The sequence below is a fragment of the Scardinius erythrophthalmus genome (assembly GCF_964197995.2).
Source record: "Scardinius erythrophthalmus genome assembly, chromosome: 21".
Taxonomy (NCBI): domain Eukaryota; kingdom Metazoa; phylum Chordata; class Actinopteri; order Cypriniformes; family Leuciscidae; genus Scardinius; species Scardinius erythrophthalmus.
Window position 1 is genome coordinate 16,104,289 of NC_138241.1, and position 17,408 is coordinate 16,121,696.

General features: G+C 37.8%; 1 protein-coding gene across 2 annotated transcripts in view; it reads left to right on the forward strand.

Moving 5' to 3' along the window:
• Positions 1-17,316, forward strand: part of trim9 (tripartite motif containing 9) — a 31,917-nt gene extending 14,601 nt beyond the window's left edge. Inside the window, exons 5-11 of one of the 2 annotated variants that reach the window (XM_081350526.1) lie at positions 1,697-1,850; positions 1,981-2,126; positions 5,865-6,003; positions 10,297-10,600; positions 10,970-11,074; positions 14,943-15,105; positions 15,957-17,316. In XM_081350526.1, the coding sequence (XP_081206652.1) occupies positions 1,697-1,850; positions 1,981-2,126; positions 5,865-6,003; positions 10,297-10,600; positions 10,970-11,074; positions 14,943-15,105; positions 15,957-16,034 (1,089 nt within the window). In that variant the 3' untranslated portion in view covers positions 16,035-17,316. The remainder of the gene's footprint in view (positions 1-1,696; positions 1,851-1,980; positions 2,127-5,864; positions 6,004-10,296; positions 10,601-10,969; positions 11,075-14,942; positions 15,106-15,956) is intronic. The other variant, XM_081350527.1, reaches the window with a different exon arrangement.
• The last annotated feature ends 92 nt before the right edge of the window (positions 17,317-17,408 follow it).

Consider the following 17,408-nt stretch of genomic DNA (forward strand, 5'->3'; position numbering starts at 1 on the left):
CTTTTAGTGTTTCGTTTTTAGTTTGAACAAAATAGTATTTTAACAAATTTTTAAAGTTACAATAATTTTAATGTCAACCATTATTTCATACTGTATCATTTTGTGACGCCTAAGTTAATTAATTTTACCTTTTAGTTTTTCACTTTGTTTTTATAAACAGTTTTAAATATTAAAATAATTCCTTTTAATGTCAGCCGTTCATCAGTTATTGAACATGAACATAATTATCATATTATTATTGGTGTTTCCCAGAACTTTAATATCAGTGTGTCAATACTAGATATTGCTCTTTGTGAGTGTTTATGCAAAACTTGCTTGTATCAGCCAAGTCTGTCTGTTTGAGGATCTAATTGGAGACTTTTGTACACTAATAAGTATAATCTTTTAAAGGGGTCATATAATGCCATTTTTGTACAAGCTAATATGATTCTTTAGGGTCTAAATTAAAAGTTTGTAATATACTTTAATTAAAAACTCTCATTAGTATTGTAAGAAAACACTAATTTTACCTGGTCAAAAACAGCTCTGTTTTCAGCACGCCGTTTCAGTGCATGTGTCTTTAAATGATAATGAGCTTTGCTCACCCCGCCCCTCTGTTCTGTGCGTACACCGTTTCTAACACAATAACCACGTGTTGTTCATTATAAACGTGGGATTATGAATTATATTGAGAAGGTCGTACATAGAAAACATGCCGTAATGTACCCTGAGTGTAAACCTTAGATGCATTCATTGTGAAGCCTGCAGCAAGGTTTGCAAATTTCGCATAGATTATTATAAATACTAATATAAAGGTTAATAAAACATTACACTCACATTTTCTGGAGGTTCAGCAGGAACACGTTGGTACCGATCCGTTTTTTTCTCGTTTGTAAAGCTGTCTGGTGTGAAATGATTCGCGCAAACATGAAAGCATGGACGATCGTGGGGAATCCCCGTGAGGGAATCCCCGCGTCAATCCTTTGGGCATATCGCTTCAAAAACAAAACTCTTCAACGGCTCGGATTTAGGAACATCCAAATTACTGCTGTGTTCCTTATTTCATCTAAGAACAGAACACCACAATCGCTTAGACGCCATTCTGCTCCAGCATATCCACAATGGCGGACTACTATAACGGCTGTCACAGCTCACTCAGGGCGGGTCTTGTGTTGCAACACAGCTGTCAATCACAATAGCGGGAGGGGCGTACGATCTTATGACGTCACAATATCGAACGGCTTGATTTCAGAGAGGGTCAAACATATAAGGAGATTAAAACAAAACCACTGGATGGATTTTTATCATGATAGGATGGTTGTGTACAGGCACTGCCAACAGACATTTCAGTGCAATCAACTTGTAAAAGTGCATGTACCATTATATGACCCCTTTAAATCTATCAAATTAAAAAGACTGGTACATGATATCCAAATGGAAATCTGCCCAGAAATCATTATAATCCATTATTTAAAAATAACTTCTTCAGTACTCAAAAATGAGTGTAAAGGGCAAGGAAACTTTGGTTTTCTCAAAAACAAGCACTCTTGCTCAATGACACTTTGCCTTCCAAAACTTTTCTGATCACAAAATGTTTCTTGCTCTGAGGACTCTTATTAAATTAACAGAAGGTCATACATTTACATAATTGCAACACTTCATTAATTTGCCTTAAGGCTGTGTAATATATTCTGAATCGCAGTGTGTGTGTGTGTAGATCTCTGATGCTCTGATAAGACGGGTCCATATGACGGAGAACCAGTGGGGGAAGGGCTCTCTGACCCCTCGCATGAGCAGTGACTTTGACCTGACGCTGGACAGCGGACCCCTGCTGCAGACCATACACCAGTTAGACTTCGTCCAGATGAAGGGTGAGCGTGTGTGTGTGTGTGATTGGGTGTGTTTCATTTTTGCATGGCTTTCCTTAATGACACAGTAAGTCAGAACCCTGGACCCAAAATAACCCTGTCTGTCTTTGTTTGTGGCTTTGTGTGTGTGTAGTTCCAGCTGCTCCTATTCTTCAGTTAGAGGAGTGCTGTACTCAAACCAACAGTGCGACTCTGTCATGGAAGCAGCCGCCTCTCTCCACCATCGCTGTGGAAGGCTACATTTTGGAACTGGATGATGGGACTGGAGGCCAGTTCAGAGTGAGTGTCACATACACGCAGTGTATACACTACTGTCTGAGCAAATCGCATTCTTAGAATTATATTAGTTTCAACAAAATAGTGTTCTGTGCAGTGTTCACTCTGTGTAGCCCCTATTTTTTAAAGGCTGTCCTGACTTCACTTTGTTCCCTAGAAAAGATAAGACATGACAAAGGATAAAAAAAAAACACTTTTTTAAACAGCTTAATAGATCATTGGTTGAATGTAATATGTGTTATTCAAGTGTTATCTAAATACTCTACTTGACTGCAAGTGATCAGCATGCATTTTCCTTGATCATGAAAAATTCATATGAGGCTGGATAGATGAAACAAGTTTTAGCTTAAAGGCACCATGAAATCAAAACTGACAATTTTTTTTTATGGTATATTTGGAATATTTATATTTATTATAAATTATTTATCTGTGCACATCATTATTTTTTTTATTTTGTATGTACTCTCATAATATTTAAAGGGTTAGTTCACCCAAAAATGAAAATTCTGTCAGTAATTTACTCACCCTCATGTTGTTCCAACCCCGTACACTGTAAAAAGTGAATAGTTGGATCAACTTAAAAAAATTACTTCAATTGGTAACACCTAAATAAATGAAGTTTTCTCAACTTAAATTATCGTGAAAAACGTTATAATTTAAGTTGAGAAAACTTAATTTATTTAGGTGTTACCTATTGAAGTAATTTTTTTAAGTTGATCCAACTATTCACTTTTTACAGTGTACGACTTTCGTTCATCTTCGGAACACAAATTAAGATATTTTTGATGAAATCTGAGAGCTGTCTCACTCCTCCTGCAGGCTTATGGACACTATAACTTGCTGGCCCAGAAAATGTATTAAAGACATTGTTAATATAGTCCAAGTGACTCCAGTGGCTCAATCTTAAGTTTATAAAGCAACGAGAATACTTTTTGTGCGCAAAAACAAACAAAAATAACAACTTTATTCCACTTTTCATTTCATTCTCTCTGGACCTCGAGTCTTTTTACGTAGTGTTTAAGCGTAGCACGTTCTCGTCGCTTTATAAACTTAAGATTGAGTCACTGGAGTCACTTGGACTATATTAACAATGTCTTTAATACATTTTCTGGGCCAGCAAGTTAAGGTGTCCATAAGCCTGCAGGAGGAGTGAGCCAGCACTCAGATTTCATCAAAAAATATCTTAATTTGTGTTCCGAAGATGAACGAAAGTCTTACGGGGTTGGAACAACATGAGGGAGAGTAATTACTGACAGAATTTTCATTTTTGTGTGAACTAACCCTTTAATGTAAAATATTAAAGTACTCTCTACTCACTTGTAAATATAGGTCAGAATTGGCAAGAAAAGACTGCAACTCAGTTGGACTGATCAAATTTACACATATAAATGCGTGATTTCTGCCAAATCATTTAAACAATCTCTTTTTTTTTTTTACCATAGAACTATTATCAAAATTTAAAAAAATTATAATAATACCTTCTGAGTTTGAATGGGCATGTTTCTTCTCTACACACAACAAAAGCACTTCCGTGCAGAATGCAAAAATATGTCGGGCTAAAAATGCTTGCATTTCTTAAATTGGAGCTAAATTGAATGACCAGCATTTCAACTCCACACATTAGTTTTCAGTGTAGGACTGAAGCTGTGTGAAGTCTTGAGTGGAAATACACAGCACTGATTACATTTTTGATTAAAGCACCACATCAGAAAACCAGAAAAAGTTCATAGCCGCACAGAGCAAAAATGCAATAATGATGACTATTCCAAACAAATGGAATCCCACAGACGCCATATATTATTGCATTTATTTATTTATTTATTTATTTATTTATTTATTTATTTATTAGTGTAGTATTATTTTTCTTTCTCGAAGTGGACACAGTGAACACTGCATAATTGTTAGATGTGATGTTTCTGCTTGGCTAGCTTAATGATCTGTCCAATAGATTTTAGGTTTTACTCAGCAAGAACAAACATGAGAAGAAACATTGTTCATGTGTATGCACACACAAGTACACACTCATCCACTGTCAGGGTGTACTGTATTAATAAAGTGATATTGTCAAACATGGTTTTGTCATTTGGCTGTGGGCAGTCAAAATCAGTGATGTTCATTTGAGTGACGAGGGACACGCATGTATTTCCATTAGATCATCAAATCAAGTCCACAAAAATGGTGTCTCATCTCATATTTGCCACAAAATGCCTGAGTCTAAAGATGATTCATGCCTCTCACTGCAGAAGTCTATTTATATGTTAGAGGGCCACTTCACCCACGAACACACACTAACACGATCACAAACGCATATATGCAATGCACCACTGTCACTCGTTGGCTGTTTACACTTGGTATTGACATTCATCTGAGGTGATCACAAGTGGCCACTTGTGATTTGATTTCATCTGATTATGTGGTTTCATGCAGTACCGTTCAAATGTTTGGGGTCGGTTTGATTTTTAAATGTTTTTGAAAGAAATCTTTTATGCTCACCAAGACTGCTAAAAATACAGTAAACAGTAATGTGAATTATTTTTACAATTTCAAATAACTCTTTTCTATTTTAATATTTAATATATTTTAAAAATGTAATTTATTCCTGTGATGACAAAACTGAATTTTCAGCATCATTACTCCTGTCTTCAGTGTCACATTATCCCACATGATACTGATTTGCTGCTTAAGAAACATGTCTTATTTAGTCTTATTAAGAAACATTTATTATCAAACAAGATTATTATGTTATTATTGAAAACAGTTGTGATGCGTAATATTTTTCTGGAAACTGAAATTTCAAAAGAAATTCAGCATTCATTTAAAATATAAATCTTTTTTAACGATTTAAATGTCTTTATTCTCACTTTTGATCAATGTAATGCATCCTTACTGAATAAAAGTATAATTTTTTTTATGTGTTTTTTTGAATGTCTCCTGAGATTTGCCACACACATTCACACTTACATATAAGAATTCAAATACCCTCAGACATATAGACACACACACACACACACACACACACACACACACACACACACACACACACACACACACACACACACACACACACACACACACACACTCTCTCTCTCTCTCTCTCTACTATCCTCTAAACAGGCCAAGCTCTTATTTTAGAAAGCCAGGTTCATGTGTTCTTATATTTGCTCCATTTTTGGGTAGATTTTTAGCAACAGTATCACATTGTGTTTTCCCCAAGATATTCATCAGCCTTAATTAGCAAATTAACTTAACGGTATATTCTACAGGAAGTGGTTCCATGCATACAGAAAATGTGCATACTATGCAAAATATGTTAATTTTCTGTATGCAATGGAACACCTGGGCTGAACTGAATTTGACTGCATTCTACCCCTCTAGTTCTGAAATAGTAAGAGTAGTACGACAGTATAGAATTCCGATTTCAGCAATAGACCCAATTCCTTTGATATAATGTAGTTTACAACAAAGCACTTTGTGTTGGGTACTATATCCCTCAATGCAATCTGCCCTTGCATTTAAAGTGTTACCAATAAACCAAATGTAATATCAAAGGGGTTTTTAACATCTTTTTCTTGATTCGGAATTTAATTAGACTGCCCAATTTAAACACAGAATCATGTGAAACATGTATACTGTTTACAAAATAGTAGGCCGCATAGAGGATATACAGTAAGCAGTACCCTAGTTGCTATTTCAGACATAGTTAACCACGTGTGTTTACTAACTGAAGTGTGTATTCTACAGGAAGTGTATGTTGGTACAGAGATGATCTGCACTGTGGACGGTCTGCACTTCAACAGCACTTATAAATGCCGTGTTAAAGCGTTTAACTCCAGTGGAGTCGGCCAGTACAGCAAAACGCTTGTCATGCAGACATCAGAAAGTAAGAGATGTTATATCACTGATACACTCACACACCTTACTATTGAATGCTGTCACTCTTAATGCACAGGGAAGCTTGAGCATGTCAGGGCAAAATAAAACATCAGATTTGTATTAGTAATGTCAATATAGTGGGCAGTTTCTACAAATAGGATATATACTGTATATATATATATATATATATTACTAGTTGGTGTCTTGTGACTTTTTAAGGACTTGGAGGCTTATATTTTTGTTGTAAAACCATCAGATACATTTGACAAACTGGTTTCTAACATAAAATTAACCTAGCATGCAAAGTTAGCTAGTTTTAAATGCCTTTATCTCCTTAAAATGGGGATTTTTGGCCTGTCACACTTTTGACCTTCTTGACATAATCATAAATCAGTATCTATGAATTGATATTCAAAAATAAATAAAAACATTGTTAAAAATTTACTTTTTTTTGCTGTTGATTTTATAAATATCGTTTATATATATATTTAATATAAATATTTATATGAATAGATTTTACTATATTAATATTTTTTATATTTATTTTATATGTTTATCTTAATGTTTATTGCTACAATATATATATATATATATATATACAGGGTGCGATTTGTGAAAAAAACAGAGGGGGGGATGTTTCGAAAAAAAACTTATTTATAAAAATAAATCATGAGAACATGAACTTCATTCACTGCATTTGCTGCTCTGGGGTGCGTTTCCCGTACAACTATATAGTTCGCTGCTTAACTACCATAGTACGATGCATCGTTGGAGAAATCAACTAGCTAGTCACGACTGTTTCCCGAAACCGTCTGTCGCAAAGTATCGTTCAACCACGTTGGTTTATGACGTCTCGCACGTGGTGGACTAATAACTTATTTTAATTCATCTGTTTGAGATCGAATTAACGCTAGATTTTGTCATATAAGTTACAGACATGGCATCTAAAGACCATTTCTAATTTTTCTCAGTTATTTTGCTTTATTACCAGACTCAATATTTGGCTCGTTCTTACATAGTAGAGCACGTTCGCACATGCGCAGTCTTCAAAAACGGTGCTTTAAATCTCTTGACAAACTAAAAGACGTAAATTACATTTATGTATTCTAAATAAATAACACGGGTCCTACTGAATGTCAGCTTGCTTATTTTGCTAAAGATAAGGATTTATTCAGTCTACATCTCATGTAAACTAGAAACTATGCTTCTAACGACAGCTCGAGAGCTGTCGTTCCAACCACACAAGTTTGCGAACGTTCGTTGGAACGATGGTTTCGGGAAAGACCAAATCGTTGAACTATGCTGATAACGACGGAACTTGCGACCATAGTTGGCTAACGATGCTTTCGGGAAACGCACCCCTGGACCATTTTCATTGTTCCCAGCTAGCTAGCTAGTTTTCGCGCTGAAAAAATACATAAATATTTGTACTTGGTGGCATTCTGAAAAGCCGTACATGGATCAAAGCTAATGGACAGGATCAGATAAATCAGAGCTTAGATTCTCTGGCCGAGCCCGAACTTCACCCGGGCCGGGCCCTTGATCTAGCACTTGTGTTACAAAATGCAACACGTCACGTGTCATGCTCAGCGAGCGTCTCCTCCACTCGCAGCATCACACCGGCCCGGGATAATAAACTTTAAAAATATTTATTTTGTTTAAAAATTATTCTATATTCTAAAACCGTGTTGAATTAAATTAGAGTTGTAGCCTACTTGGCCATCCAAAGTTCATTCTTGTTCATTTTCTGTGTTCATCATTGTTCACGTTTTTTCTTTTTTTTTTTTTTTTTTACGTTTCTTCATTCGGACCCATTTGCGATCCATTTCATTCTGAATAAACAAACAACGCAGTTTACATGATTTGTCCTGGTTGCATTATTCATTAAGATAATAATTAATAAATGCACGCTCAATTACCCGTGAACTTGATAAATGTATATGTTTTACTATGCACAATTGCCTTTCAACTTCTGCCTTTCAGATTCTGTAGGCCTACTATATGTGTTGTAGCCATTAAATAAGCTAATTTAGTTTCATATTTGTTAAAATATTATAATGTTTTTTTTTTTCCATCTATGTTGATTTATGAAAAGTGAACAGCATGAGTAAGATAAGATGTGCAGTATATCAGGAGACTTGTCAGACTAGTCAGACATGATTTTGACCACTTCATTAAGTTTTGTTTTGCCGAAAGCCTTTCTTTAAAGTGAATTTCGTTTTGTATAAATTGTATCTTAATTTTAATACATGTTTCATCAACGAATTGCATGTATTTAATAAATAAGAAGCAAATATAGCAGACAATAGGCTATAATCATGGAGGCGCGCCGCGGTCACTTGCACTGCACGTTAACTGGAGTGCATCTCATCATAAATTAACAGAGAATATTAAGAAATAGGCTATATCTAAAGAAAGCTTGAAATGTCTTTAAACGAAACAATTCTAAACGAAAAGAAATATGCAACACTCTGATGTAATCCATGCATTTCTCCATATATGCGCATTCACGGAGATGGCGATCGTCAACTTCATCTTTGCTTCATCTCTCCTTCCCTGGCGCCACGTACCCCTGGTTATAACGGCCCACGTATTTAAAAAATGGTCGTGTTTAAATCGGGCTCGGGCTCATGATTACAGTTAATGTGTCGGGCCGGACCGACAAAGTCAATTCGCCTCATTCGGGCTTCGCGATACCGCGCCGCGCGAAACGCCTTCGCGCCGCAGGACCTCTAGACTCGCGTAAACGCGTCTTTACATTGATTGAAATCACTCGTGCCAGACACTCAGAAGTGAGTGAGTAATAAAAAAAAAAACTTTGCTTTAGCCTCAATTGAGTAAAACACCGTGTGTAACTTCGGCCATTCTCAGTGGTGTGACTGGGGCACTAACTCTGCTCGTCATCATAGAAACAGATAATCAGATTGTGATGTTTATTCCCGCTTAAGTAATATGTTGAATATGCAGCGTAAAAAAAGACCTGCAACCGTCTCGCAAGTGTTGATAGGCTATTACTCGTGAGGTGTAACCAGCGCCGTGGGCGGGACATTGAGATTGAGCAAGTCTGCAGAGTGGTGATTACAGAGAGGCTGCGGAGCCAGCCAAAGTAGCGCATTTTTAAATAAAATGGACTTTAATCAAACCACGGATCCGTGATAAGTTTTGTGATCCGCCTCGCCACTATGTAGTAGCACTGATCACTTTGAGGGGGGGATAAATTTATCCCCACCGGGGATAAAAATAAGTAAGCAGAGGCAGGGATACATTGACCAGAAAGGGGGAAATCCCACGCATCCCCCCCGGCAAATCGCACCCTGTATATATATATATATATATATATATATATATATATATATATATATATATATATATATTGTGCCTCGCACACCCAAATCAATTCTCAATTCAAATCCACACCCAATTCTCATTAAAATATTTTTGTGATGATGCAAACTTTAGTGTGCAGGATTTATATTTTTCTAGTTTCTAATGTTGCTTGCTAGAAAATAATGAAACCACACAAGTCATGGTTTAAAACTGCATGCCCCAAATTTTGGTTGCAGTGTTGCAAAATCTTCATTTAAAATAAATAGAAAATAAAATCTCATATAATCATATAATGCTCATATAATATTTAGTTGTTAGGTTTTACCCTATTCATGGAAAGTGCCAGTGATATCAACCTGATAGTCTACTGTTATGAGGTCTTTATGAGTACCATTGTATGTCTGATACTAATATAAATTAACATCACTTTTAATGTGCTATTAACATTATTGACTCTCTATAAATGTTCTTTACATGTGAGCACTGAATAAGTCCAGCTTCCCTGATCTGCTGCTTTCCTTGCTCTCTTTCAGTACCCAATTCTGTTACTTTCTTTTTTTTCTCCTTCCACCCATTCTGCTTTTTCTTTCCTCTGCATATCTCTGCCTCTTCCGCTTTTCTTTTTCTCTCCAACCTTTTCTCGCTCTTTTCCCATCTCTTCCTTTCTCTTGATTTCAGTGAGTCTGCCTTCATATGGTAGTAAAACTCTGGCAGCAGGTATGAATGCCTGAATATCTGAACATCATGATTATGTTAACCTCATACACCCTTTCTTGTGTGTGTGTGTGTGTGTGTGTGTGTGTGTGTGTGTGTGTGTGTGTGTGTGTGTGTGTGTGTGTGTGTGTGTGTGTGAATGAGAGAGTGTGTTTGCGAGATTTATTTGTGTTCTTAAATTCATCTGGACTATCATTCTTACTGTAAATCGGAGCTCAACCAGCCTTCATGACTGTATGTGTGTGTGCTTTTTCTGCAGTTGCCTGGTTCACCTTTGACCCTGCATCGGCCCACCCTGACATCATATTGTCCAACGACAACCTCACGGTGACGTGTAACAGTTACGACGACCGTGTTGTCATGGGCAATACAGGGTTCTCTCGTGGTGTGCACTACTGGGAGATGACCATCGATCGCTATGACAACCATCCTGATCCTGCATTTGGGATCGCCCGGGCTGATGTCATGAAGGACGTGATGCTGGGGAAGGATGATAAAGCCTGGGCCATGTATGTGGACAACAACCGCTCCTGGTTCATGCATAACAACTCGCACACCAACCGGTATGAATTAATGTTTGTCTATGTGTGCATGTTTGTGATTTGGAACTTTTTATTTTATGTGATTTTATGTTATTTTATTTAATTTAATTTAATTTAATTTAATTTAATTTAATTTAATTTAATTTAATTTAATTTAATTTAATTTAATTTTATTTTATTTTATTTTATTTTATTTAATTTTTATTTAATTTTATTTAATTTTATTTAATTTTATTTATTTTATTTTTGAATTTCTTCATTGATATACACTGAAAAAAGTAAAACTATAGTGTAATTTATTTAAAGTGCATTTTTATATTGATCTAATTGAAAATCATGGTGTAAACCTGTTTCCCTTTCAATTGGGAATTCGCACTGCGTCTGAACAAGGCGCTATGGGGAATGCCTCCAGCGTGACCGGTGTCTGAAGCATGTGTTAAAACGCGACAGTATCATTGGCCGAAGACAGTCTGTGGCATCACTACCAGTGCGACCGTGAGTATAAAAGGGCGCCTGTAGTACACGTCATTATAATCTTTGTCTTCAGGAAGCGTTTGTTTGCAACGTGTTTAGGCGAATTTTTTTCCACTGCCTAACGTTATGTGCTTGGTCGTGGAGTACGCACGTTCAGTCCTTGATGGGGCTGAATGGGCGCACTGTGAGAGCTTCTCAATGAAGAAGCTCTGTTCACGTGTGTCCCTTGTCTCAAAGGACATGCGTCTGCGCCTCCACGGCTCAGGACCTGCGAACACCGAGGCAAAGCGGAGAATGAGATGTTAGGGGTCGCAAGTCAGTCTGGCTGAAGAGTTTGAGAAAATATGGATATTTCTCACTCTTCTGCTGTCGACAGGAGAGAACTGCTGGATCAGGACATGCTATCACTTGTATCATCCGATCCAGCAGATCTGCTGGCTGCCAGCTAGGAAGAGCAGGATGTGGCTGAGGAGGGTCAAGAAGCTGGTGATATGATTCACATATGAGGAGCTTCTGGAGGGCCCGTCCCACAGAGAGACTAGATCTCCCTTGTAGGCAAGAGATCGGAGTTCGCTTGTGCCAGGTTGGACGAGCGATATCTGTCTGGACATAACCGTCCCGTTCCTTTGAGTCTTCTTCTGGATCTCCATGCTGAGGTTGTGAGATCATGGAAGAAACCATATTCGGCCTGCATTCATCTGTCATCACGCTAGTAATGCGAATGTTGGGGGAATGCACGAGCACGGATATGTGATGATGCCTTCCATTGAAGAGATGCTAGCCAGCTGTTGCTCAGTGGGTTAGGCATCATCATTGAAGGCTCCAAATCCTGCCATCCAAGCCGCTACGTACCACATCTCGTTTGAATGGCAGGGCATATACGGCAACGGGCCAGGCCGGGGGTGCACTGCACACAATGGCTGTGCCGTAGGCGTACCAGACTGATCTACTGAAGGATCTGCAGATGTAGGATCTGAATGTAAGCTGTGAAGCATGCCTAGTCTGACTAATGCTAGTGCACAAGTTAAAATTGGCGTCCCTCCTAGTCTCTGTCGGCTACATTGCTATAGTAGTACCTGTAAACAGTAGACTTGATGATTGCTCAAGGTTGAATCTTCCTCCCCCAGATATTGGGGTCTACTAAGTAGGAAGATCCCTTACAGCGCAGATCTCGAGAACCCTTACGAAGAATGGCTTTGGCGCCAGCTTTGCAAACCCACCAGAACCATCTCCTTGTTCGGGTGTTAAGAATGGGTCCTCTGTTCACCAAGAAGAGCTCTTCCGATCTCTAGAACCCGACGGGATGTGGCATTCGGCCCAGATTTGCGAACCCTTCCTGTTGTAAAGATCCTAGTGCAAATCTTAGTCGGAAGACAGCAGTTTGAGGGATTTGCCTTGAATAGTGAAGTCTTCATGGTGAGCGTTGATTAGGACCCCCACTTGAGGGTCTTTAAGTAGAGTATCTATGCTCCCTGAGAAGAGCTCAGTGTGATTCTTGGAAACCTTTATATCTACTAGACAAGCCTCAGACTGATCTCTTGGTAACTGACGGAAAGCGTTTTTTGCTCAGACTTGCAAACCCTTTTTGTTGTAATGGGACTTTGGCAAATGTCTTGAGTCTTGAGATCTTGGTATGAGAACAGCTGGTTGTAGTTAACACTAAGACGGCTAACTCCCTTTTTCCTGTAGGCCTTCAGGTTTTTCTGAAGAGTGACCCTCCCCAACTGTTAAAGGGATAGTTCACTTTGAAATTAAATTTTGGTATGTTTTTGCTTACCTCAAGGGCATCCAAGATGTAGGTGTCTTTATTTCCGCAGTAGTTTCAATGTTGATATTTTTAGGTCAAACCGTTCTTGTCTGTCAGTCATATAATGCAGGTCTATGGTCACTATCTGAAAGAGCATGCACAAAGAAGTCCAAATTAAACAATTCCCCATCGTAAGTACACATTGATGGCCTAAGACACGAAACGAGCGGTTTGTGTGAGAAAACGAACAGTATTTATATCGTTTTTACCTCTTTTACCTCGTTTTTACTTAACTTTCCGGCGCTTTCGCAGACTAAGCCAGAACGCTCGCACACGTCACACACCAGGAAGCGCGCGCGCCCTCAGATCACTTGGACGTGGTTGTGTAGAGGTAAAAACGATATAAATACTGTTCGTTTTCTCACACAAACCGCTCGTTTCGTGTCTTAGGCCATCAATGTGTACTTACGATGGGGAACTGTTTAATTTGGACTTTTCTGTGCATGCTCTTTCAGATAGTGACCATAGACCTGCATTATATGACTGACAGACAAGAACGGTTTGACCTAAAAATATCAAAATTGAAACTACTGCGGAAACAAAGACACCTACATCTTGGATGCCCTTGAGGTAAGCTAAAACATACCAAAATTTAATTTCAAAGTGAACTATCCCTTTTAGAGTTTTCGAGTTGGGGTCTCTTCTCCCCGAGATGATCACTGTCCAAATCCTGGAATCATACCTCTATAAGACAACGAGGTTGAGTGGTAGTTGCTAGCGCTTTTGCAGATCCTCTTGATAAGTGAGTTTTTAGGGTTAAGCAGGGATTCTCTTGCTCCCCCTAGAGGTAGTGACAGGCTAGGGAATTATGTATTCCCAGGCCAGTTTCCCTTAAAGGTGATGTCTAGCATTCAGAGCTGACATACCAGACCCTTGAGTCCTGCCCTCGGACCGGGCTCTATCGCTTGGCCCTGCGAGGAAGGGAGGAAATTTAAAAAGGCCAGGGTTTTCCTTGTATAGGGCGTGAGACTTGGGTAGTGACCGTAGGCAATTTCATTACTGACAGTTCCACTGCTGATGCACCTGAGTTGGGCACAAGTCTGATATGTCTTTTCCGTGTACTTAGACATTTCCCCTTAGCATGGCATATTGGGCATTTGTTCCCCATAGAATCTTGTTCAGACACACTACGAAATTCCCATTCGAAAGGGACCGTCTCAGTTACAAATGTAACCCTGGTTTACTGGGGAGGGGAACAATACACTGCGTCTCGTTGCCATGCTTTGGGCTTGCCTGCTTACGTCTGCTTCAGACAAAGAAGAGAATGATGTGCACTACAGGTGCCCTTTTATACTCACGGTCGCACTGGTAGTGATGTCACAGACTGTCGTCGGCCAATGATATTGTCGCGTGTTAGCACGTGCTTCAGACAGCGGTCACGCTGGAGGCATTCCCCTTGGTGTCTTGTTCAGACGCAGTGTCTCATTCCCCTTCTCAGGGAACCAGGGTTACATTTGTAACCAATACATTTGTTACGTTTGTCTTTATTTATACTAAGTAAATTAAATTAAACATTGACTAACAAATTGTTTATAGTTTTATCCATAGTGAATTCTTAGATTTAAAAAAATTATATTTTAATTGTTTTACATTAATATACTTTTTTTTTTTGGAAGATAAATATTTTTGATTATTATTAAATCTAAATTTTAGGTTTGAACCAAATCATAAATATAATTTATGAAATTATTGAAAGAAATTATTGGGGGAAAAAAGGCTGATAAAGCATCTCAGCAAATGTTGACTGTCGCCCCTGGTTACAAAGTGCATGCTTCATTGAATTAATGAATGAAGCAAATAAAAATCGCTTACAGCACAAACAAGTGAATAAACGCGATGCATTACTGCCACCTGCTGTTAATTCATATTATTCACATGCAGTAGAAAGAGGTCAAGGGTAACAGCAGGCTAAACAGGCTTAGATCGCTAATATCTTTATGTTAAATGTTGCAAATAAAATGCAATTCTGTATTTTGAATGTGTTTATTGAGTCAAACTAAAGGGTCTTTAATAGGTCTTTCACACTATTTGGTCAGTGCATCATCTTTCATTTAATCGGTCTTTTTCTTTTCCCTCTCTCAGTACGGATGGAGGAATAAGTAAAGGGGCGACTGTGGGTGTGCTGCTGGATTTCTCTCGTGGGATTCTATTGTTTTTGATAAATGATGAGCAACAGGGACCCGTTGCCTTCAACACACTAGAGGGCATGTACTACCCAGCTATCAGCCTCAACCGCAATGTTCAGGTAACATTAATTCACTGCTTTTGCATGCTTAAAAAAACACTTTATTCTTGCAAAGTGCAAATTGTTAAAAGTTATAGTTTTGGATACTTAACTGCATGTTATTTGCAATTAAATGAAAATGTATTATATTGTAATTTTTATTAAATGTAATTAGCACTTAAAATGTTAGCTCACCTAAAAACGAAAATTCTGTCAGTTAATTAGCCTACATTTGTTCATCTTCAAACACCTTGCCACCTCATACATTTATAAGATTTTTAAACAAACAAACAAACAAACCACTCTTATGATTTATTTTCACACAAAATATGTCACTCCATCAGTGTTCAATAAAACATTAATACCATGGTCTGTCTGAATACTCGATTCTGATTGGCTGGAAGGTGTGCAATAAAATAGTTTAACGCACAGCTAGCCATGGATTGTCCCTATCCCCTGTTTTGTATTAGTTTCATTCCTGTGTGTTTGTTTCATGTGCTTGAGTTCAGTTTAGTCTTAATTGCATCCTAGCTAGTCTCCTTGGTTACTGTTTACGCTCAGCTGTCTGTCAATTAGTTTCGCTGTGTATTTATACTCCTTCTCATTCAGTTCATTATCAGTTCTCGTCTGTAGTGCGAGTAGTTTATGCTATGATTCTCTGTGCCTTCATCTATGTATTCTCTTTGTGTTGATTAAATAAAGCTAATATTTGATCCTCATCGTCCTAATTCCGTTAACTACCACATCAGTTGTGAAAAGCACATTTTACTTAGGGTGTGCCTTTCATATACTATCATAAACTTGAACCAAAAGGCTTTTTTATGAACAGTAAGATATATCTTGATTATTTTTGTGTGTATTTCTTTTGATAGGTGACTCTTCATTCTGGGCTGCCTATTCCTGATTTTTATACACCTGGAGAGTCTGAAGCTGCAGGCTCCGTCTGCTGAAGAGTCCTCGACTGATACACATTCATATACAGACACACACGCACAGACAAGTGCACATGGATTCAGCTGTGAGTACTTGGCAGGGGATTTGCTGTTGACAGTCGTTAATACGTTTTAACAAGGTCTGAGAGATCAGAAATGTAAATGGACCTGTTAGGGTCAACTTAACCCTAACCTTAACTCTGACCCTGATGTATGTGAGGTAAATTATTGGAATTCTTGAATCATTTTTCTCTCTTTCTTACTCTTTTTCTAGATATTATTATTATTATTATCATTATTGATGTTGTCATTGTTGTTTTTATGGAAAAGGTGCTCATGGATGTGAACTCCAAGCTTACTGGACCTTAACAGAGTGTTGTTTCATGATAAAATCCTCTGTGTCAAGTTAAGCTTAGAAATAAGTTACTGATGTGTTAGACCTTAGAGGATGCATTTTACATTATATAGAAACGTTCTGTTGCATATAAAGGGAATTTTAACTGCAGATGGGGACAGAAACTAGAGTACAATATCTTATATTACAGCCTCATTGCGCATATTATGCCTCAGTTAATCTTATATATATATATTACACCCTATCCTGGAACTCAAACTATAAACCCTGACCAAACCCGATCCCTAAACCTGAACTCTATTACACCTCGATCAAAATGAGATATTTCTAACCTTCTCTCCACATTCACAGTCGATGAGCAAACATATACATTTGGGATGTATTAGAGAACGCCAGAATGAGCTGAATGTGTGTCAGTGAGGACGTAATGGATTTCTGTTTGTTGAACAGAATAGAAAACACTAATTGGGACACAAACACATGCACACAAACACACTGGCATTTCCACAGCCTTGCATAACGTATTATGGAGAGATGAGAATGAATACACTTTTGTTTCTCTCTCTCCCTGTTTTATTTCTCCTTTGCTGCCTCAAATGTGCACAAGCTAAACGCAAATGCTAAACAAATAACTGGTGCTGCTTTTGTTCAATGTGAGAAAATATTGCAATATAAAACAATAGAGCTGCAAAGAGAGAAATTTAAACAAGACAGCATACAGTGTAGCTGCTTGAAGCATTGGCTATAAGTTTACCATAAAGGATGTACTTTTGCATTTTAAAAAATATTTAAAATCCCACTGGTGGGGTTAAAAAATGGGGCAGGTGCTGTACTTTATCTGTTTGTTGAGCAGTTTATGCTCAACAAACAACCGAATGTTTGGGTGCGTGACAGGAAAATTTCACCCATTGTAAATTGTATTTTTTAATAAATTAATCCCATTATAAGAAATGTATTATTATTATTATTATTATTATTATTATTGTGTCTTAATTGTTATCTGTAAAGTTATATGCTCAATAAACTGGATTAGGTGC